The 16,743-nt window shown below is 44.3% G+C and overlaps 1 protein-coding gene across 1 annotated transcript in view; it reads right to left on the reverse strand.

Annotated features, from left to right (window-relative positions):
• Positions 1 to 16,140, reverse strand: part of LOC115473506 (zinc transporter ZIP11-like) — a 275,025-nt gene extending 258,885 nt beyond the window's left edge. The window contains exon 1 of the mRNA XM_030208527.1: positions 16,099 to 16,140. Within this exon, the coding sequence (XP_030064387.1) occupies positions 16,099 to 16,132 (34 nt within the window). The 5' untranslated portion in view covers positions 16,133 to 16,140. The remainder of the gene's footprint in view (positions 1 to 16,098) is intronic.
• Between the last annotated feature and the right edge of the window lie 603 nt (positions 16,141 to 16,743).

The raw sequence follows: 16,743 nt of genomic DNA on the forward strand, positions 1-16,743 counted from the left end.
TCTTTTTTGAAATGCGGCGACCAGAACTGAACAGAAGCTGCTGTTAAAATCCACAGGAAGGCTCGTAAGAGCACCTTCTCTTTAGTGCTTCTGGGGAAAAAATATTATGTGTGTTTTTAACACAGCCTCAATGCAGGTCTAGGGGACTCTGACTTAGCTGTATTTAGACTTCGCAGAAAGTCATTCTCGCTAACTACAGCTCCTGTGCGGCTCAAAATGAAGTCTGACTTCACTTGTATAGGAGATATTGGAAGCTGTCGCTCTTAGCTACTGTTCTCAGAGTGGCAGTTGTGAGGAAGTCTGGAACTGGATTGCTCGTGCAAGAAAAGCAGCCACTGAGCTAAATCCCAGAACCACAGATCCTTCAGCAGTGGACGTGGAAATCTGGGGGCCAAAGCATTAAAATTCTGCCAGGGTTCAGTGGCATGTGTCCAATTTAAAACAGCATTGTAAGTTACCACTTAATTACTGAAAACCATCACTACATTTCTATGTTTCTATCAGATTCTCTAAAGAGAGGAAGGGATGGTAGATGGTATAAGACAGGCAGACTGATAGGCCTTCCTTTTTCTCTGTTCCTATTACACATGGAAAGAAAGTGGTTATTTTGCCAATTAAATGGAAAATGAAGTTTATTTCCAGAAAGAACATTTGTTCAGAAGAGAGACTGTATGTCACTTGTAAACTGAGTGACAACACTACTACTACTACTATTTAGCATTTCTATAGCGCTACAAGGCGTACGCAGTGCTGCACAAACATAGAAGAAAGACAGTCCCTGCTCAAAGAGCTTACAATCTAATAGACAAAAAATAAAGTAAGCAAATCAAATCAATTAATGTGTACGGGAAGGAGGAGAGGAGGGTAGGTGGAGGCGAGTGGTTACAAGTGGTTACGAGTCAAAAGCAATGTTAAAGAGGTGGGCTTTCAGTCTAGATTTAAAGGTGGCCAAGGATGGGGCAAGACGTAGGGGCTCAGGAAGTTTATTCCAGGCATAGGGTGCAGCGAGACAGAAGGCGCGAAGTCTGGAGTTGGCAGTAGTGGAGAAGGGAACAGATAAGAAGGATTTATCCATGGAGCTGAGTGCACGGGAAGGGGTGTAGGGAAGGACGAGTGTGGAGAGATACTGGGGAGCAGCAGAGTGAGTACATTTATAGGTTAGTAGAAGAAGGCATACTGTTGGGAAAGAAAGACTGTGCCTTCTTTAAACATTGTGGGCAATCTGAGAAGAGGGTGTGCATTGTTATCAGCAAATAGCATTTCATTCCTATAAATTACACCGGCAAACATGGTAAAAATGAGAGCACTCTAGGATCATCATGCTGATTTTATGGAAGATTGCAATCATGGTAAAAGCCATTATTTTTCACTTTCACACTGATATTAAACTTAGAAATGCTGAGGGTCAGCCCAGAGGTAGTGATGGACACTAATGTACAAAAGATAGCGATCTCATTCCAGAGCTCAGTTCATGTTCCTCAGCCAGCGGAAGCTCAAGATATACTGCAATGTCAACTGAAATCCAGCCACTGCTAAATCTTAACACCTACTATTCAAAGGAAGGAGAGCCCTGTACTGAGGACTATCAAAGACGGCTGGGTTAAATGAAAAGAAGATCAAAAATACAATGCATGACCCCTGCCCCCCCCCCACACTCCCCCCTCCCCCCCCCAGGTACTTGTGAATGAAGACACCTGGTGTGACAGATCCAACAGAGGTCAAAATTCAACAGAGCCGAAACCTCAAAGGGTCAGGGATAGATTTTTTTCAAATGGCAAGGCTGGTGTGGTAGTTAGTTCAGAGCACAGTGGGTCCTGCCAGAGTCTCTTTGTTCCCTGGGCCAAATAGAGGTAGATATACTACAAAGGCAGAGCTCAGAGCCCCTATCAGTAACAAGTGTCCAACATCATTCAACAGCAATACAAAGGAGAAACCTATAGAGGAGCCCATAAAGGAAAAAGTCTATACAGGGGCTCATAAAGGAGAAACCTATATAGGGGAGCAGAAGGGAGAAATCTATACTTGGGAAACACAAAGGAGAAACATGTATAGGAGGAGCCCATAAAAGAAAAGGTCTATACAGGGGCTCATAAAGGAGAAACCTATACAACACAAAGGGAAAAATCTATATAGGAACCCATAAAGGAGAAACCTATATAGGGGAGCAGAAGGGAGAAATCTATACTTGGGAAACACAAAGGAGAAACATATATAGGAGGAGTCCATAAAGGAAAAAGTCTATACAGGGGCTCATAAAGGAGAAACCTATACCACACAAAGGGAAAAATCTATATAGGAACCCATAAAGGAGAAACCTATATAGGGGAGCAGAAGGGAGAAATCTATACTTGGGAAACACAAAGGAGAAACATATATAGGAGGAGTCCATAAAGGAAAAAGTCTATACAGGGGCTCATAAAGGAGAAACCTATACAACAAAAAGGGAAAAATCTATATAGGGGCCCATAAAGGAGAAACCTATATAAGGGAGTAGAAAGGAGAAATCTATACTTGGGAAACACAAAGGAGAAACATATATAGGAGGAGCCCATAAAGGAAAAAGTCTATACAGGGGCTCATAAAGGAGAAACCTATACAACACAAAGGGAAAAATCTATATAGGAACCGATAAAGGAGAAACCTATATAGGGGAGCAGAAGGGAGAACTCTATACTTGGGAAACACAAAGGAGAAACATATATAGGAGGAGCCCATAAAGGAAAAAGTCTATACAGGGGCTCATATTTTTAGGCACCATGAAGGCGGCTATTTGGATACTATTCCATAAGGAAAAATAGATGCCTACTTTCCTTTACAGAATACTAACGCAACAGGTCAATTAGGTGCCTGTATTTTAGGGCATGACCACTTATGCCAACCTTGCGTCTAGATTTTTAAAGAACGCTCATACATTACAGAATGTTATGTACGTACAGACATCTGCCACACCCCCACCATGTGACTACCTCCCTGCAAAGTACGCACCATCAAACACTGGTACCTACTTACAGAATAAGGTGCGGCTTGGAAATGATCATTTATGCGCATACGTGACAAATATGCACATACGTGACTTGAATCCTGCCATTTCTATGTGTTCTTGTGGTCTTAATCTAGGCAGCTCCTCACAGAATTACCCCCCATCGTGCCTGGACGTAGGGCCTACATTGGCAGATTTTCTAGGCTGAAGCCTAAGCCTGTTGCTGCCATGACTGGACCGAGTTCAGAGGGAAAACTCACTGGGTAACTGTACACGAAGGCCTTGTGATCAACAAAGGCCGCTTCCAAAGAAACATGAGGAATCTGCTGGCCAGAAACAAAGACAGCCACAGGGGCTGCGTGTCAAGCAGAGTAGAAATGATTTAAACAGCAAATTATGGCGGGCACACAAGTTCGGTCTCAACAATCAATACCAGTATTTGCAAGCATTTCCTTTAGGAAAAAATCCATACACAGAGCTACGCGGAAGGCATGTATCACCATCCTCTGTCATATACCATGCTATTAAGAAGTTGATACAAAAATATTTTTTATTGTGGTGAGGGGGGGAATGAATTCAAAATGAGCACATAGAATTAAACCTTAGGTCAAGAACCGGGAATCAAAGCCAGGCCCCCAAGGAGCCCGCCTGCAGCAACACTTTCCAAAGGTTAGAATAAGAAAACGGGCAGTTTGCTTATCTGTTTCCAGCCTGGAACGCAAAAGTACATTCCTTTCCTCGTGCATGCAATGCGCAACCTTACAGGATGCTACCAATCCCGCTAAACGTTGCTTCATTGCCCACCCTCCCTTGCTTGCAATTTACATCCAACTTCAAATGAAAACCAGAACCCAGGAAGCCACAAAATGCCAAAAAAAGATACACAGGCAACGAAGAAATATAACTAAAATCTTATTTCTTGCTCTTCCTTTGGAAGAGAGGGATCAAATCTGTGCATTTAGGGGGAAGACGAGATAGAGGGATGGATGGGCCAAACAGCCTTTATCTGCCCTCATTTTCTCTGTTTCTAGTTCCTCCTCTTTCCCTCAAAAATAGTTTTTTTTAAATTATATTTCAGTACAAAATTAAGAAAACATTTCGGCATTTCGAGATCTGGATTCCCTCTCGCCCTTTCAAATTGTAAAAAACAACAAAAAGAGAAAACAAGTGGAAACTTGGGGGGGGGGGGGGAGGTAAATTCATCAAGGGGGGAAGAATCCACCAGGGTGATGAACAACAAAATCCCATGTAACCAACAAACAGAAAAGTGGAAAGTGGACCAATGACTCCAGAGACTGGGACTACTGGGTGAAAATGGAAAACTTTATTACGGACTCGACACAGATCTGTGTTTCGGCCACAGGCCTGCCTCAGGAGTCTCTGTAGTATGCGTACAGATATCACTGAATAACGGGGGAGTCTTTAGAAAGACCTTGGCACTTGAAACCGCCGTCGCATGTGAACGTAGCTACGTTCACGCGCGACAGCAGTTTTTCAAGTCCCCACGGTCTTTCTAAAGACACCCCCACCCCTCCTCTCCCCGTTATCCTGAATATGTATAGAATTGGCTTTTATCATTTAGTGAGCACTATATTCCTTTAATGTGCATTAAGGACATAACGCTGCATGGCAAAATCCCCCCCTCCCCCCGCCCCAAATCTAAAGACCTAAGGTGGAAATGGCTCGAGTAACCACAGCCCCGCTCGATCCTCCACAAAAAAAAATGAGGAAGATACCATTAGAGCACATAAAATATACCAGAGCTTCCCAAACTAAGTCAGGAATCCAAATGGTGTCACAAAACCTGCCATTGGAGTCAAGACCTAGGCGGACTCTCCATAGGTACGTCTTTTTCTGCCGTCATCTACTACGTTACTATGTTATTATGCTGCACCTCCAAGGGGTCACAGTTCTATTTGCCCGCAATCGTGGGGTCACAGCACTGTTATATACAACTAAAATGTGCTGCCTCCTCCATCCCCCACCCAAATTCCACTTGTATTACTGGTTCCAACCAGCGTCAAACCAGTAAAGAGCAGATCTATACTGTGTGGAAGAGACACAGTCCCGCAATCCTACGCTTGGCTTTGATGCTTCTTGCTGTTGTCCTAGGTCACATGCCTTCAGGCACTTCCTAACAAGTGTGCTTGTCCCACTTGGAGGGAGATCACTTCCTAAGGGCTTTCACGTCAGCGTTGCTGCAGGTGGAGACAGCTTGCAATCTGGCTTTAATTCTCATCCGGTATCTTTCAAAAAGAAGAATCAGGGGTTCCCCAAGAATAATTCCGAGATCACCAGAAGTGCTGCAGGGTTCACTTCTGACAAGGTGCATCAGATGCCCAGTTACGAACATTTTACAGCCAGATAAAGAGACAGACAAGGGCTCTGAGAGAGCGAGAGAGAGAGAGAGCGCCATGCAATCGGAGAGGCAGCCAGCCAGCACGATTAGAAATGAGAAACAATTGCATGATCAGTTTAGGTTAAATCATTTTTATTGATGACAAGCCAAAAAAGCCAGTATCACGTAAACATTGAAACAGATACCATCAAAGAAATTTTGAAAGGATTATTCTCCCATAGCCTCCTCTCCCCTTCGTTTACCCAATATGCTCCCCTACTTTGTAAAGCAAAAAGCTTGTATTTGTCTAAATGCATGGATCAGTTTAAATATCTAAATACATCAGTCTAACCCAGTTTTTTTTTGTTTTTGTTTTTAACTCCACCTGTTGACTTTCGTCATTGTGCTCAAATATCACTAGACTTTGGGGTAGGAAAAACATACGGCACACTGTGGAGCTCACAGTGGAAATATTCTTATCAAAATAAACTGTTAGGCTGATGTTTAACGGGACAAGCTCCTACCTGGATAAATCCTGCCGACCAGGTCATACCTAACCTCGATTTCCCGCAGCATTTACCTAGATAGTGCTACTGAAAATCCAGGCGGTTCAGGGGTGGAGTCTGTGGCGCCAGGAGTTACCTAATTGGAAGCAATATTCAGTCACTAACTTGCTAACTATGCAGACAAATTTAGGATAGCAAAAAGGCCGACCTAACTTTACCGGGTAGTTCGAGTCCCGGTCTGAATATCGGTGGTAAACTGACGAGTGCCAGTGGCCATCAAATAGCTGAATATTTAATGCCGATATCCTGATATGGCCTAGTGCTGAACATCCGGGCATTTAAAAAATAGGCAGACCGCTGTGGGATGAACACTGTCCCGTCTGTAAAGGAAGTCCAGGTATTTTTTTTTTTTTGTTACATTTGTACCCTGCGCTTTCCCACTCATGGCAGGCTCAATGCGGCTTACATGGGGCAATGGAGGGTTAAGTGACTTGCCCAGAGTCACAAGGAGCTGCCTGTGCCTGAAGTGGGAATCCAACTCAGTTCCTCAGTTCCCCAGGACCAAAGTCCACCACCCTAACCACTAGGCCACTCCTCCACTGTTGCTACTATTTGAGATTCTACATGGAATGTTGCTATTCCACTAGAAGTCGGCCCTTGCAGATCACCAATGTGGCCGCGCAGGCTTCTGCTTCTGTGAGTCTGACGTCCTGCACGTACATGCAGGACGTCAGACTCACAGAAACAGAAGCCTGTGCAGCCTTCTACATGGAATGTTGCTAGTGGAATAGCAACATTCCATGTAGAATCTCCAATAGTAGCAACATTCCATGTAGAATCTCCAATAGTATCTATTTTATTTTTGTTACATTTGTACCCTGCGCTTTCCCACTCATGGCAGGCTCAGTGCGGCTTACATGGGGCAATGGAGGGTTAAGTGACTTGCCCAGAGTCACAAGGAGCTGCCTGTGCCTGAAGTGTGGGACCAAAGTCCACCACCCTAACCACTAGGCCACTCCCCTTTGTGTCCATTGACCGAAGCAACACAGAGAAAGGCTTGATGTTGATATTAAATGAAACGGGAGACAGGATGGATCCCTGTGGCACCCCACAGGTCAGTGCCCAATCTAACGATGTGCTGTTGCTGAACAGAACTGATTGTTGTCTGTCTGACAGACAGGATTTGAACCAAGTAAATACTATGCCACTGATAATTCATGGGTTAGGATAGGGATATACAGGAGTTTCAGACCCCGAGTGCCACAGACAGGCCAGATTTTCATCCTGGCCATAATGGATATGCATGCATGAGAAGATCTGCATGGATGCTAGCTCCACTGTACGCAAATCTCTCTTGTGCATATTCATGAGGGATATCTGAAAAACCTGGCCTGTTTATGCACTCAAGTGCTGAATTCCTGCATCTCTGTTTCAGGCTTCTGATCCTCTATTTCTGCTCGACTTCACCCTGGCGGCCCTGGATTATGTGTTGGATAATGTGGTGAGATGGTCAGTGGAGGAGATGGAGATGGAGTGGAGGAGTGACCTAATGGTTAGGGTGGTGGACTTTGGTCCTGAGGAACTGAGTTCGATTCCCACTTCAGGCACAGGCAGCTCCTTGTGACTCTGGGCAAGTCACTTAACCCTCCATTGCCCCATGTAAGCCGCATTGAGCCTGCCATGAGTGGGAAAGCGCGGGGTAGAAATGTAACAAAAAATAAAAATCTATACTGATGATGTGCATCTACTCCTACCCATTGAACCAGATCTACCCACAGCTCTGAGTAAACTGACTACCTGCCTAAGCACAACTCAGGAATGGGCGAACAACGACAAACTTTGCCTGAACCCAAACAAAACAGAGATTCTTTGGTTACCAAACTCAAGTGGACAAATACCCAACTTCAAAATACGTTTTGAGATGTATGAATTCCCCCTAAAATCACAGGCCAAGGATCTTGGGATACTGCTAGACTCATCACTCACTCTGATCCCACAAATTCAAACAACCTCCCAAAATTGCCTCTATCACCTAAGGTAACTTCGAAATCTCTCTGCAAATACTGAAAGATGAGTCTGACCACAGTGGTCTATGCCGTGACAACACCACGACTAGGCTACTGTAATGTCCTGTACACTGGCCAAACCAAAAAAAGTTTGTTTCCGCTCCAACTAATTCTGAATCCTGCAGCATGACTGATAGAAGGCTGCAAGTGGTGTGACCACATCACACCCTTCCTGCAAAAGCTACACTGGCTACCAGTACCTTACAGGGCTAAATTTTAAACTCTCTGATTTTCAAAGTCCTCAGACAAAATGGGCCAAAGTACTTACACACCTTTAAAACCTCTAAGGTCCTCTCAAGGATCATCACTATCTATACCTTCGTGAAAAGAAATTGTACGATGCGATACCCACTAGTGAGCCTTCTCAGGAGTAGCCCCCACGCTCTGGACTTTACTCCCGGAGGGGTTACCTTTAACTCGAGACTACCTCTACTTCAGGAAGCAGGTGAAAGCCTGGCTTTTCTCCTAAGCCGTTAATACATAGGGTGACTGACTATACAACCATTCTGCACCTGGACTAGCTTGCTACACACACTGTAACTTACATCAATTCCTTATCTCTTGCTTAACTCTACAAAGAACTTGCCTTGAGTTTAGCTAACCATCAGATTATCCCAACTGACTCTGTACCATGCATCTCGTTCCCATCATATATCTGCTCTTGGACCCTCAGCTATATGGGAAGCCATATTGTAGAAACTCTTTAGCATCATATCTATGTTAGTTGAATGTTCTAATGCTTATTAAGTGTATCATTAGTATTATGTTAACATTGTATTATATCTCGGGTATTTGAATTTCAGTTCTGTTAAATGTGTATATTTTTATACTGTTTCACGGTAGTTCTATTATTAGGTTTCAATTTACTGTTTTCGTCATTTATGTTTATTCTTGGTTATTTTACTATTGCTATGTTAACAAAATTGTAAGTTTTATGTTAAACTGTACTTGCTGTACATCGCCTTGAGTAAATCTCCTCATCAAGGCAGTTAATAAATCTCAATAAATAGAACAACGAAATAAGCAGGACTAGGGAATGTATAATTCTAAAATGCGGAGTAAGAAAACACTCCCTGTGCCCGTACCTGGAATACAGGTTTTTTTTCACTTGATGGTCCACAGATTTGGAATGCTCTACCTGAGGTTTGAAGACTGTGTAGCCGTATGACATCTTTTCATAAATTGCTGAAGACGCACTTGTTTGTGCAGGCAACGGGGCTTAACACATTCATTTTGTATACTGTAATTTGAGTTTTGTGTGTCTGATTTTTGTATTTTGAGATTTGAATTATTATGCATGTTTTATTGTAATCCACTTAGTTCTAGGCACAATATAAGTTTTTAAGTAAATAAGCGGGTCAGAAACCAAGGCCCTGCACCCAACTGCATGTAGAAATGTACACACTGACAGGGAGGAAATAAAACCATCAGGCAATGACAGGTGACTTGTGAAACTTTCTTTAGCGAAAGTTGGTTAATAAAATTGTCGAGAAGTGGAGACTGCAGCTGGGAGGCAAGTGAAAGTCAAACTTATTTTTTCAAAGAAATCTGGAACACAGGAAGGAAGCAGAAAGGTGTTTTTATCCTCCTGAAGGCACCCAAGTAGAGTAACCCAATGGCCAAGAGAAGGTTTAGGCAAGAGAAAATGTCACTGCAGCTTGCTGGATAGCAATTAACAGAAAATGGAAGCTCATCTTTCTCCCACACTGCCTGAACTGCCAAGAACACTCAGCTCTCTTAACACGTCACCGTTTCATCACAGAACGCATGTGACATCGCCCACTTTGGCTAGTTCAGAATCATTTTTATAGGAACACTCAGCTCTTCTGCAAAGTCATATTAATTTCCCGGGAGAGCTGCCACGGAGCTTCCCCACTGCTAACATAAAGCCACACTCTGTCTGTCTACAAAGTCAAAGGAAATCTGTCTGCTGAAGCCCAAAAGGTGACCACTGGGAGCTTCAAGAATTTGGGAAGCATGTTCCGAAAGATTTTTGCAGGCTGCCAACAGGTAACTTCCAGTTGCAGATGTAGGTGTTCCAAGACCTGAATGTCAACTAGATTTATCAAACCAAACTGGAACTGCAGAATAATTTGAATTTCCAAGGTTTTCTTCCTTCTCACAACCTACAAAAAAGGAACTTTTCAGTGACGAGCTAAAATGCCCACGTTCATGGTCCACAGTCTGGATATGTTTTAATATTTGTTTTAATAATCGACATCAGCCACAGCACTAATTACTGCGAACAGAGCTTCAAAAATGACGTCGGTACCGTTTCCTTCCAGCACGTTTCTTATGGCTGCCCCTCCTGAGTCCAGTGACGAGATCAGTCTTCCGGCACTCGTACGTGAACAGGATGGCAAAAAGACAAGTCCCTCTCCAATCAAGTGTGTGTTCAGTTCTGCATATGACCATCCTCTAATGTGCATACATGTAGTTTTAACGAGCTGCACGGAACTAAAACCATCTCGCAATCCGCAGTACCCGGCAACAGATGGACCACTTTCCTACATAATCCAAATCCACATACATAAACAGGGCCCCTCTGCAGAACGAGGAGGAAGTTGTTAATTGATTTACACAGGATCACAGAACTAATTGTTCCTAACCTCTCACCATTACTACTCAATCCAAAAGGCAATTATTACTCAGAAATGCCACATTCACAAAGTAGCTCCTTGCTGAAATACAGCAGGCATGTAAGAGGAAGGAAGCGCTGTCCACAATGTTGCTAGACAAGAAAAAAAGCAAAGATTGATCGAGCTTTTTTTTTTTTTTTCTAATGACCCGTTGAAAAATTCTAGCCAGGGTTCATTTTCAAAATGGTTAAGTGCAAAGGCCACACGTACTTTTTAACCTGTGAAGTCTGCACTCATTTTCAAAAGGTTGCTGTATATTTTTTACTTTCAAAAACCGCCTAAAGATAGAAGACTGGACCAGATTTATACCAGTCTGTGCGTATTTGTTCACAGAAAGCCCACTTCTGTTTACCGAGCACCGTTATCACTGAACATGGCTTTTTAAACTGCCTTCTTCATTGATTTGTCTACTTGGGGGAAAGGGGAGGGGGGAATTTTCAGAGATAATCATGCCCGAGTACTGATAGATTTTTTTTTTCATTTTCTTTTTAGTTATTTGATGATTTGCTGCTCCTATAGTTCATATTGCTATGCATAAGTCTTTATTTTCTTTCCCCCCCCCCCCCCCAATATTTGCCTGTATGTTTAATACTTTTCATAAATATTTTTTTTTTAAACAGCCTTCTCCATGCTCTGAGCTAATGCTGCTTTTCCTTGGGAAATCAAGACAAAACTGCTTCACCAACAGCCCAAAATCTGAACTAGATCAGCCAGTCCTGGAAAAACTGGAATCGGCTGGTAACCCCAGGAAGCAGTCGCCTCTTCAGAGCCTTTCGTCTACCTCAGGGTACATCGATTACAGGATCATTTCATACGGCAGATGGAGACTCGCAGCTACCGGCAGGAACGACCCTTCGGTATCCCAGTAACACAGGACTGGAGAGGACACACGTTCCTTCGCCTCCTTTTCAACTCCTATGGGAAACTTAACAACACAAGGATTTTATGGGCCAAGTGCAACAGAGAAAGAAATCAGCTCACTTTTCTGTGTGGATAACGTGGCCCCTCTCCTCCAGGAGCCTCAATAAAGAAAAGGCACGGTTCTATGCGAGACGACTGTTTACTGTTTAATTCTTAGTGATTTACTCCACCTAGATCTACGATATCAAACTGATAGCCAGTCACCATGTCCACCTCTATTCGCCAGCAACTGTATAAGACTCCAATCACATCACAAGCAATCAATTCTCCAGTTTTTTTAATATGATCCCAATCACGTAACTAGTTCATATTGTGATGAAGCAGGAATAGTGATCCCTGCTAGGAGGAAAGAAATTAAGAAGCCCAATCCCCTAGAAAACCCTTGGGATTCTAAATGCAAGAGAGAGACGAAAGACCCAGAGCGTACTCCGGGGAGGGGGGGGGGGGAGGTAGGGAAGCACAAGGAAAACCCTTTGGAGATAGGATTGCAATTACCAAAGCTAAATCTGAGCTTGTGATTGTCTCTGTCTCCACGTAAGTTTTTATGTATTTTAACCTGTTACCCGCTTTGGATAAAATAAATAAAGCCCAGTTCCCGTGGACAAAGAGACAATATGTGATCCCTGCTCTCTGGGGAGAGGGGAAGGAGGAGTTCCTCTCAGCCCAGCTCAAACCGGAAGAGGCTAGTGACTTTCTGAGAGCTGAAGAACTCATAGACTACACAGAGGATGGCATGAAAATGCCCCTAGAATCAGATGGGAGTGGGAGGTGAGCTGCAGACCTTCCCAGTGGCGCAGCTATGGGGGGCCACGGGGGACTGAGCCCCCTGGTTTGGTTGGTAGGGGTCCCCAAACCCTGCCAGCTGAAGCATTTGTCCAGTGCTGGTCTCCATTGCATTGTCTGTCCTGATCTTCCCCTCACGTTGCGTGCACGTTCATTTTAGTGAAAAGCATGCATGCAATGTGAGGGGAAAAGTAGGGCAGGAAATGCAGCGGAGACCAACGATGGACAAACGCTTCATCTGTCGGGGGTTGGGGACCCCCGCCAGCCAAGGTGTGTGAGTAGGAGGCGGCGGGGCAGGCCAAAATGGAGTGGAGGAGTGGCCTAGTGGTTAGAGCACAGGTCTTACAATTTATTTATTTATTGCATTTGTATCCCACATTTTCCCACCTATTTGCGGGCTCAGTGTGGCTTACAATACATTGTGAATGATGGAAATACAATTTGTTACAATTCAATAATGGGTTACATAGTGAGGGTTATGGGAAGACAAAGTCAAAATATCATTAGGGGAATAGAACAATGGAATGTAACAATGAGAAAATGATAGGGCGATAGAACAATAGTAAGAAACATTCGGGTATAACAATTTTATCTGTGGGTAGTGTTTTAAATGTGGTGAGAGTACGGGGGAAGAGAATTCAGAAGAGAGTGTATTGATGCATTTCTATTAGTGTGTATGGACTTCATGTGTTTTGATCCTTGCTATAAGTTTTATCAAAGAGATGAGTCTTCAATAGTTTGCGGAAGTCGGTTAATTCGTAGGTCGTTTTCAGGTGGCCAGTTCAAATCCCACTGCTGCTCCTTGTGATCTTGGGCAAGTCACTTAACCCTCCATTGCCTCAGGCACAAACTTAGATTGTGAGCCCTCCTGGGACAGAGAAATATCCAGAGCACCTGAATGTAACTCACCTTGAGCTACTACTGAAAAGGTGTGAGCAAAATCTAAAAATAATTAAAGATTCTAGAATTCTAAAGAATAACAAGATTCCATGCAGAATTTCAAAGTGTAGCAACATTCCATGTAGAACCCCAAAGTGTAACAAGATTCTTTGGGATGGAGAAGTGGCCTAGTGGTTACAGCACTGGCCTTGGAATCCAGAGGTGACTCATTCAAATCCCACTGCTGTTCCTTGTGATCCTGGACAAGTCACTTAACCCTCCATTGCCTCAAGTACAAACTTAGATTGTGAGCCCTCCTGAGACAGAGAAATATCCAGAGTACCTGAATGGAACTCACCTTGAGCTACTACTGAAAAAGGTGTGAGCAAAATCTAAATAAATAAACAAACAAACAAATAAATAAATAAATAAAATGTGCCCCCCCCCCCACACTTTGGGCTGTGTACCCCCTCCATATTGAGATCTGGCTACGCTATTGGCCCTTCCAGAGGGAAAGGGCTCACTGACAGGACCACAGTGTTTTGACGTGTTAAACTTTGCAAACTGGATACACTGTGAGAGGATTGTTTTCCATGGCTGCAATGACTTTGAGGATGTTTCTTTAGAGATCTGGATTAGTTTTCTTTTATTCTGGTTAAATTTTATCATGGATTGAAAGTCTGGAATCTTGTGCTGAAAATAAAGAACTAGAAACCAGGACCTGTTCATTTTACTACCCTGACCTGATCTGTGCTGCAAGACAAGCCTGAGGGCGTGAAACGGCTGCCCAGAGGGCTGCGAGTGGCTCTGAACCTCGGGTTATTACACCATGTACACTGTAATCCTGTTCTATGTAAGAAGACACTTTATTAATTCTTAGTTGATTGTACTCTGCCTAGAACTTAACGGTTATGTGGACTATAAATGCCCAAATTAAATTAAAGCTCCTGCAGCCTTCGGTCACATACGGAAATCACTTTCCCCTGCAGCCTCTACGCACTCACAGGGCACATTCGTACTGCTCCCATGAGACGCTAAATCATCTCTAAAATGAGTCTTCTCTCTCAAGAACTGTGCACAGACGGGAGATTCTCCCTCCAGCCGCGCCTAGTACAACTAACTCAGTCGGAAAACGGAGTCTCCTCCCGAAATTTCCATCGTGCAGCAAGCAGTTATTTTAAGGTGAAGCATCCAATCTTTGAAACGGTTCTCCAGAGCAACCTGTTTGGTCTGAGTTATCTACCTTGATGTGACGAAAGGTTCACTGTACACAGAGGGGGCCAATGCAATAAAGGACCCTAAAATTTAGACGCAGAGCTAGTGTTCTCAACGGCACGTTTGCACCAGAATACTGGCGTAAAAACGCAGTAATATGCCCGACTTTAGGCGCCACCACTTATGCCAAGCCTACAGCTGGTGCAAATGGTGGCACCTAAATGTGGCAGTGCCTGAGTAAATGTGAGTATTCTATCAAGCGTGCACACTACCAGAACCCTCATCCACACTCTTATCACCTCTCACTTAGACTATTGCAACTTGCTTCTCACAGGTCTCCCACTTAGCCATCTCTCTCCTCTTCAATCTGATCAAAATTCTGCTGCACGACTAAAATTCCTCCAGGGTCGTTATGCTCATATTAGCCCTCTCCTCAAGTCACTTCACTGGCTTCCTATCCGTTTCTGCATACAGTTCAAACTCCTCTTATTGACCTATAAGTGCATTCACTCTGAGGCTCCTCAGTACCTCTCCACTCTCATCTCTCCCTACATTCCTCCCCGGGAACTCCGTTCACTGGGTAAATCTCTCTTATCTGCACCCTTCTCCTCCACCGCTAACTCCAGACTCCATTCCTTTTATCTTGCTGCACCATATGCCTGGAATAGACTTCCTAAGCCGGTACGTCAAGCTCCATCTCTGGCCGTCTTCAAATCTAAGCTAAAAGCCCACCTTTTTGATGCTGCTTTTAACTCCTAACCCTTATTCACTTGTTCAGAACCCTTATTTTATCATCCTCACTTTAATATTCCCTTATCTCTTGTTTGTCCTGTTTGTCTGGCCTAATTAGATTGTAAGCTCTGTCGAGCAGGGACTGTCTCTTCATGTTCAAGTGTAGAGCGCTGCGTACGTCTAGTAGCGCTTTAGAAATAATAAGTAGTAGTAGTAAAATACTGGAAACGCCCAGGCCCCTCTCGTGGAAACACCCCATTTGCAGTTACACGGGAAAACACTTAAGTGCCCAGTTAAATAATAGTAGGGCTGCCAAGAGACAGAGCCGCCATAGCTGTTGCCCCACCCCTTACCTTCCTGTGTCCACTCCTCCCCCAGTCTGTCACAATCCTGCTTCCTGTGTGCTGGGACCAGGTTATTGGTTAACGCAATCACCCGGGTCCCGACAAACAGGAGCAGGAGAGAGACAGGTGCCAGGCCCCCCCTTGGAGGCTGGGTCCATGGAATCTAGCCCCCTCCATGCCCCCCCTCTCGGTGGCCCTGAAGAATAATAACTAAGTTCACTTACACGCATAACTGCTGTTTTACCCCCGTTTTGGCACTCAACTACCTCTATCTTCTGTTTTGGCACCTAACTTATGATGCCCTATATCAAAAATACCACTACCACCCCCCCCCCCACCCCCACAGACAGAGTGTCTTCACAGAGACCTTGCCCTTGAATAGAGGCGAGCAAGAGCAGACAGAGGCAATGGAAAGAGTAAACAAACCAGCCAGCCTTAACATTTCCACAAGAAGACAGCGGATGAGCCACCCCTTACAGCCCCCAACGCAATGCTCAAGGTCTCCCTGCACGCTTGTAGGTCACTGGACTTCATGTGCAATCATTTTCAAAGCTGTCTTCTTCTGGAAATATGGGAGCAATTACCAAGTGTGAAAGACAAAAGGCAAGAAAATCACTGAAGAGAATAAGCCTGGTATCGATTTGTTTTGTTTAGCCCCGGGGAAGAAAGAGTCATCAGTATCTTTAAGCACCTACCTTCCTCAAAACCACTTCCATATCCTTCTCTCATCCACACAGACCCACTGCACTTATGCGATGCATCACAGACCATCACAGATCAAGGAGGATGTTCAACTTTGGATGACTCACCCCCTGAGGGACTCTCAAGGGAAAGTGGCTGCCACAGTCTGGGCCTGTGACCCTTGATCTCCCTCTGGAGATGATTCAGTTCCTCCCCTCACCCCCTCCCAGGCCAGACTGGAGATAGATTTTAGATTTACATTCATTCCCCCCCCCCCCCCCCCCCAAATACTCATTTAACCCTTTAGCTGCTTAGATTTGCAATATCTGAACAATATCAGATTGCGTTCAAATTAATTACACAGCTTAAGGGTTACGTTTTCACTCTGAAATGCAGGTAAGACTTCCACTGCCAGGCAATGAGGCACTGATGTAAATTTAAAAAACGGCCTTCTATAACGGTGACATGTGTATCAGCAATAACATGAAAGCTTACAATATAGAGACATTTTGCAGGCGTCAGCATAGTAATTCTATAATGCAGGGCCTCCGAGAGACAAAGCCGGGCGAGGGGCAAACACCACACCCCACGGCCCGCACGCCGCCCCCACCCCCCGAGCCTGCTTACTTGCTTGTCTTCTCTCCTGCTAGCTCTGCTCT

Source organism: Microcaecilia unicolor, chromosome 6, assembly GCF_901765095.1.
Source record: "Microcaecilia unicolor chromosome 6, aMicUni1.1, whole genome shotgun sequence".
In the NCBI taxonomy this organism is placed as follows: Eukaryota; Metazoa; Chordata; class Amphibia; order Gymnophiona; family Siphonopidae; genus Microcaecilia; species Microcaecilia unicolor.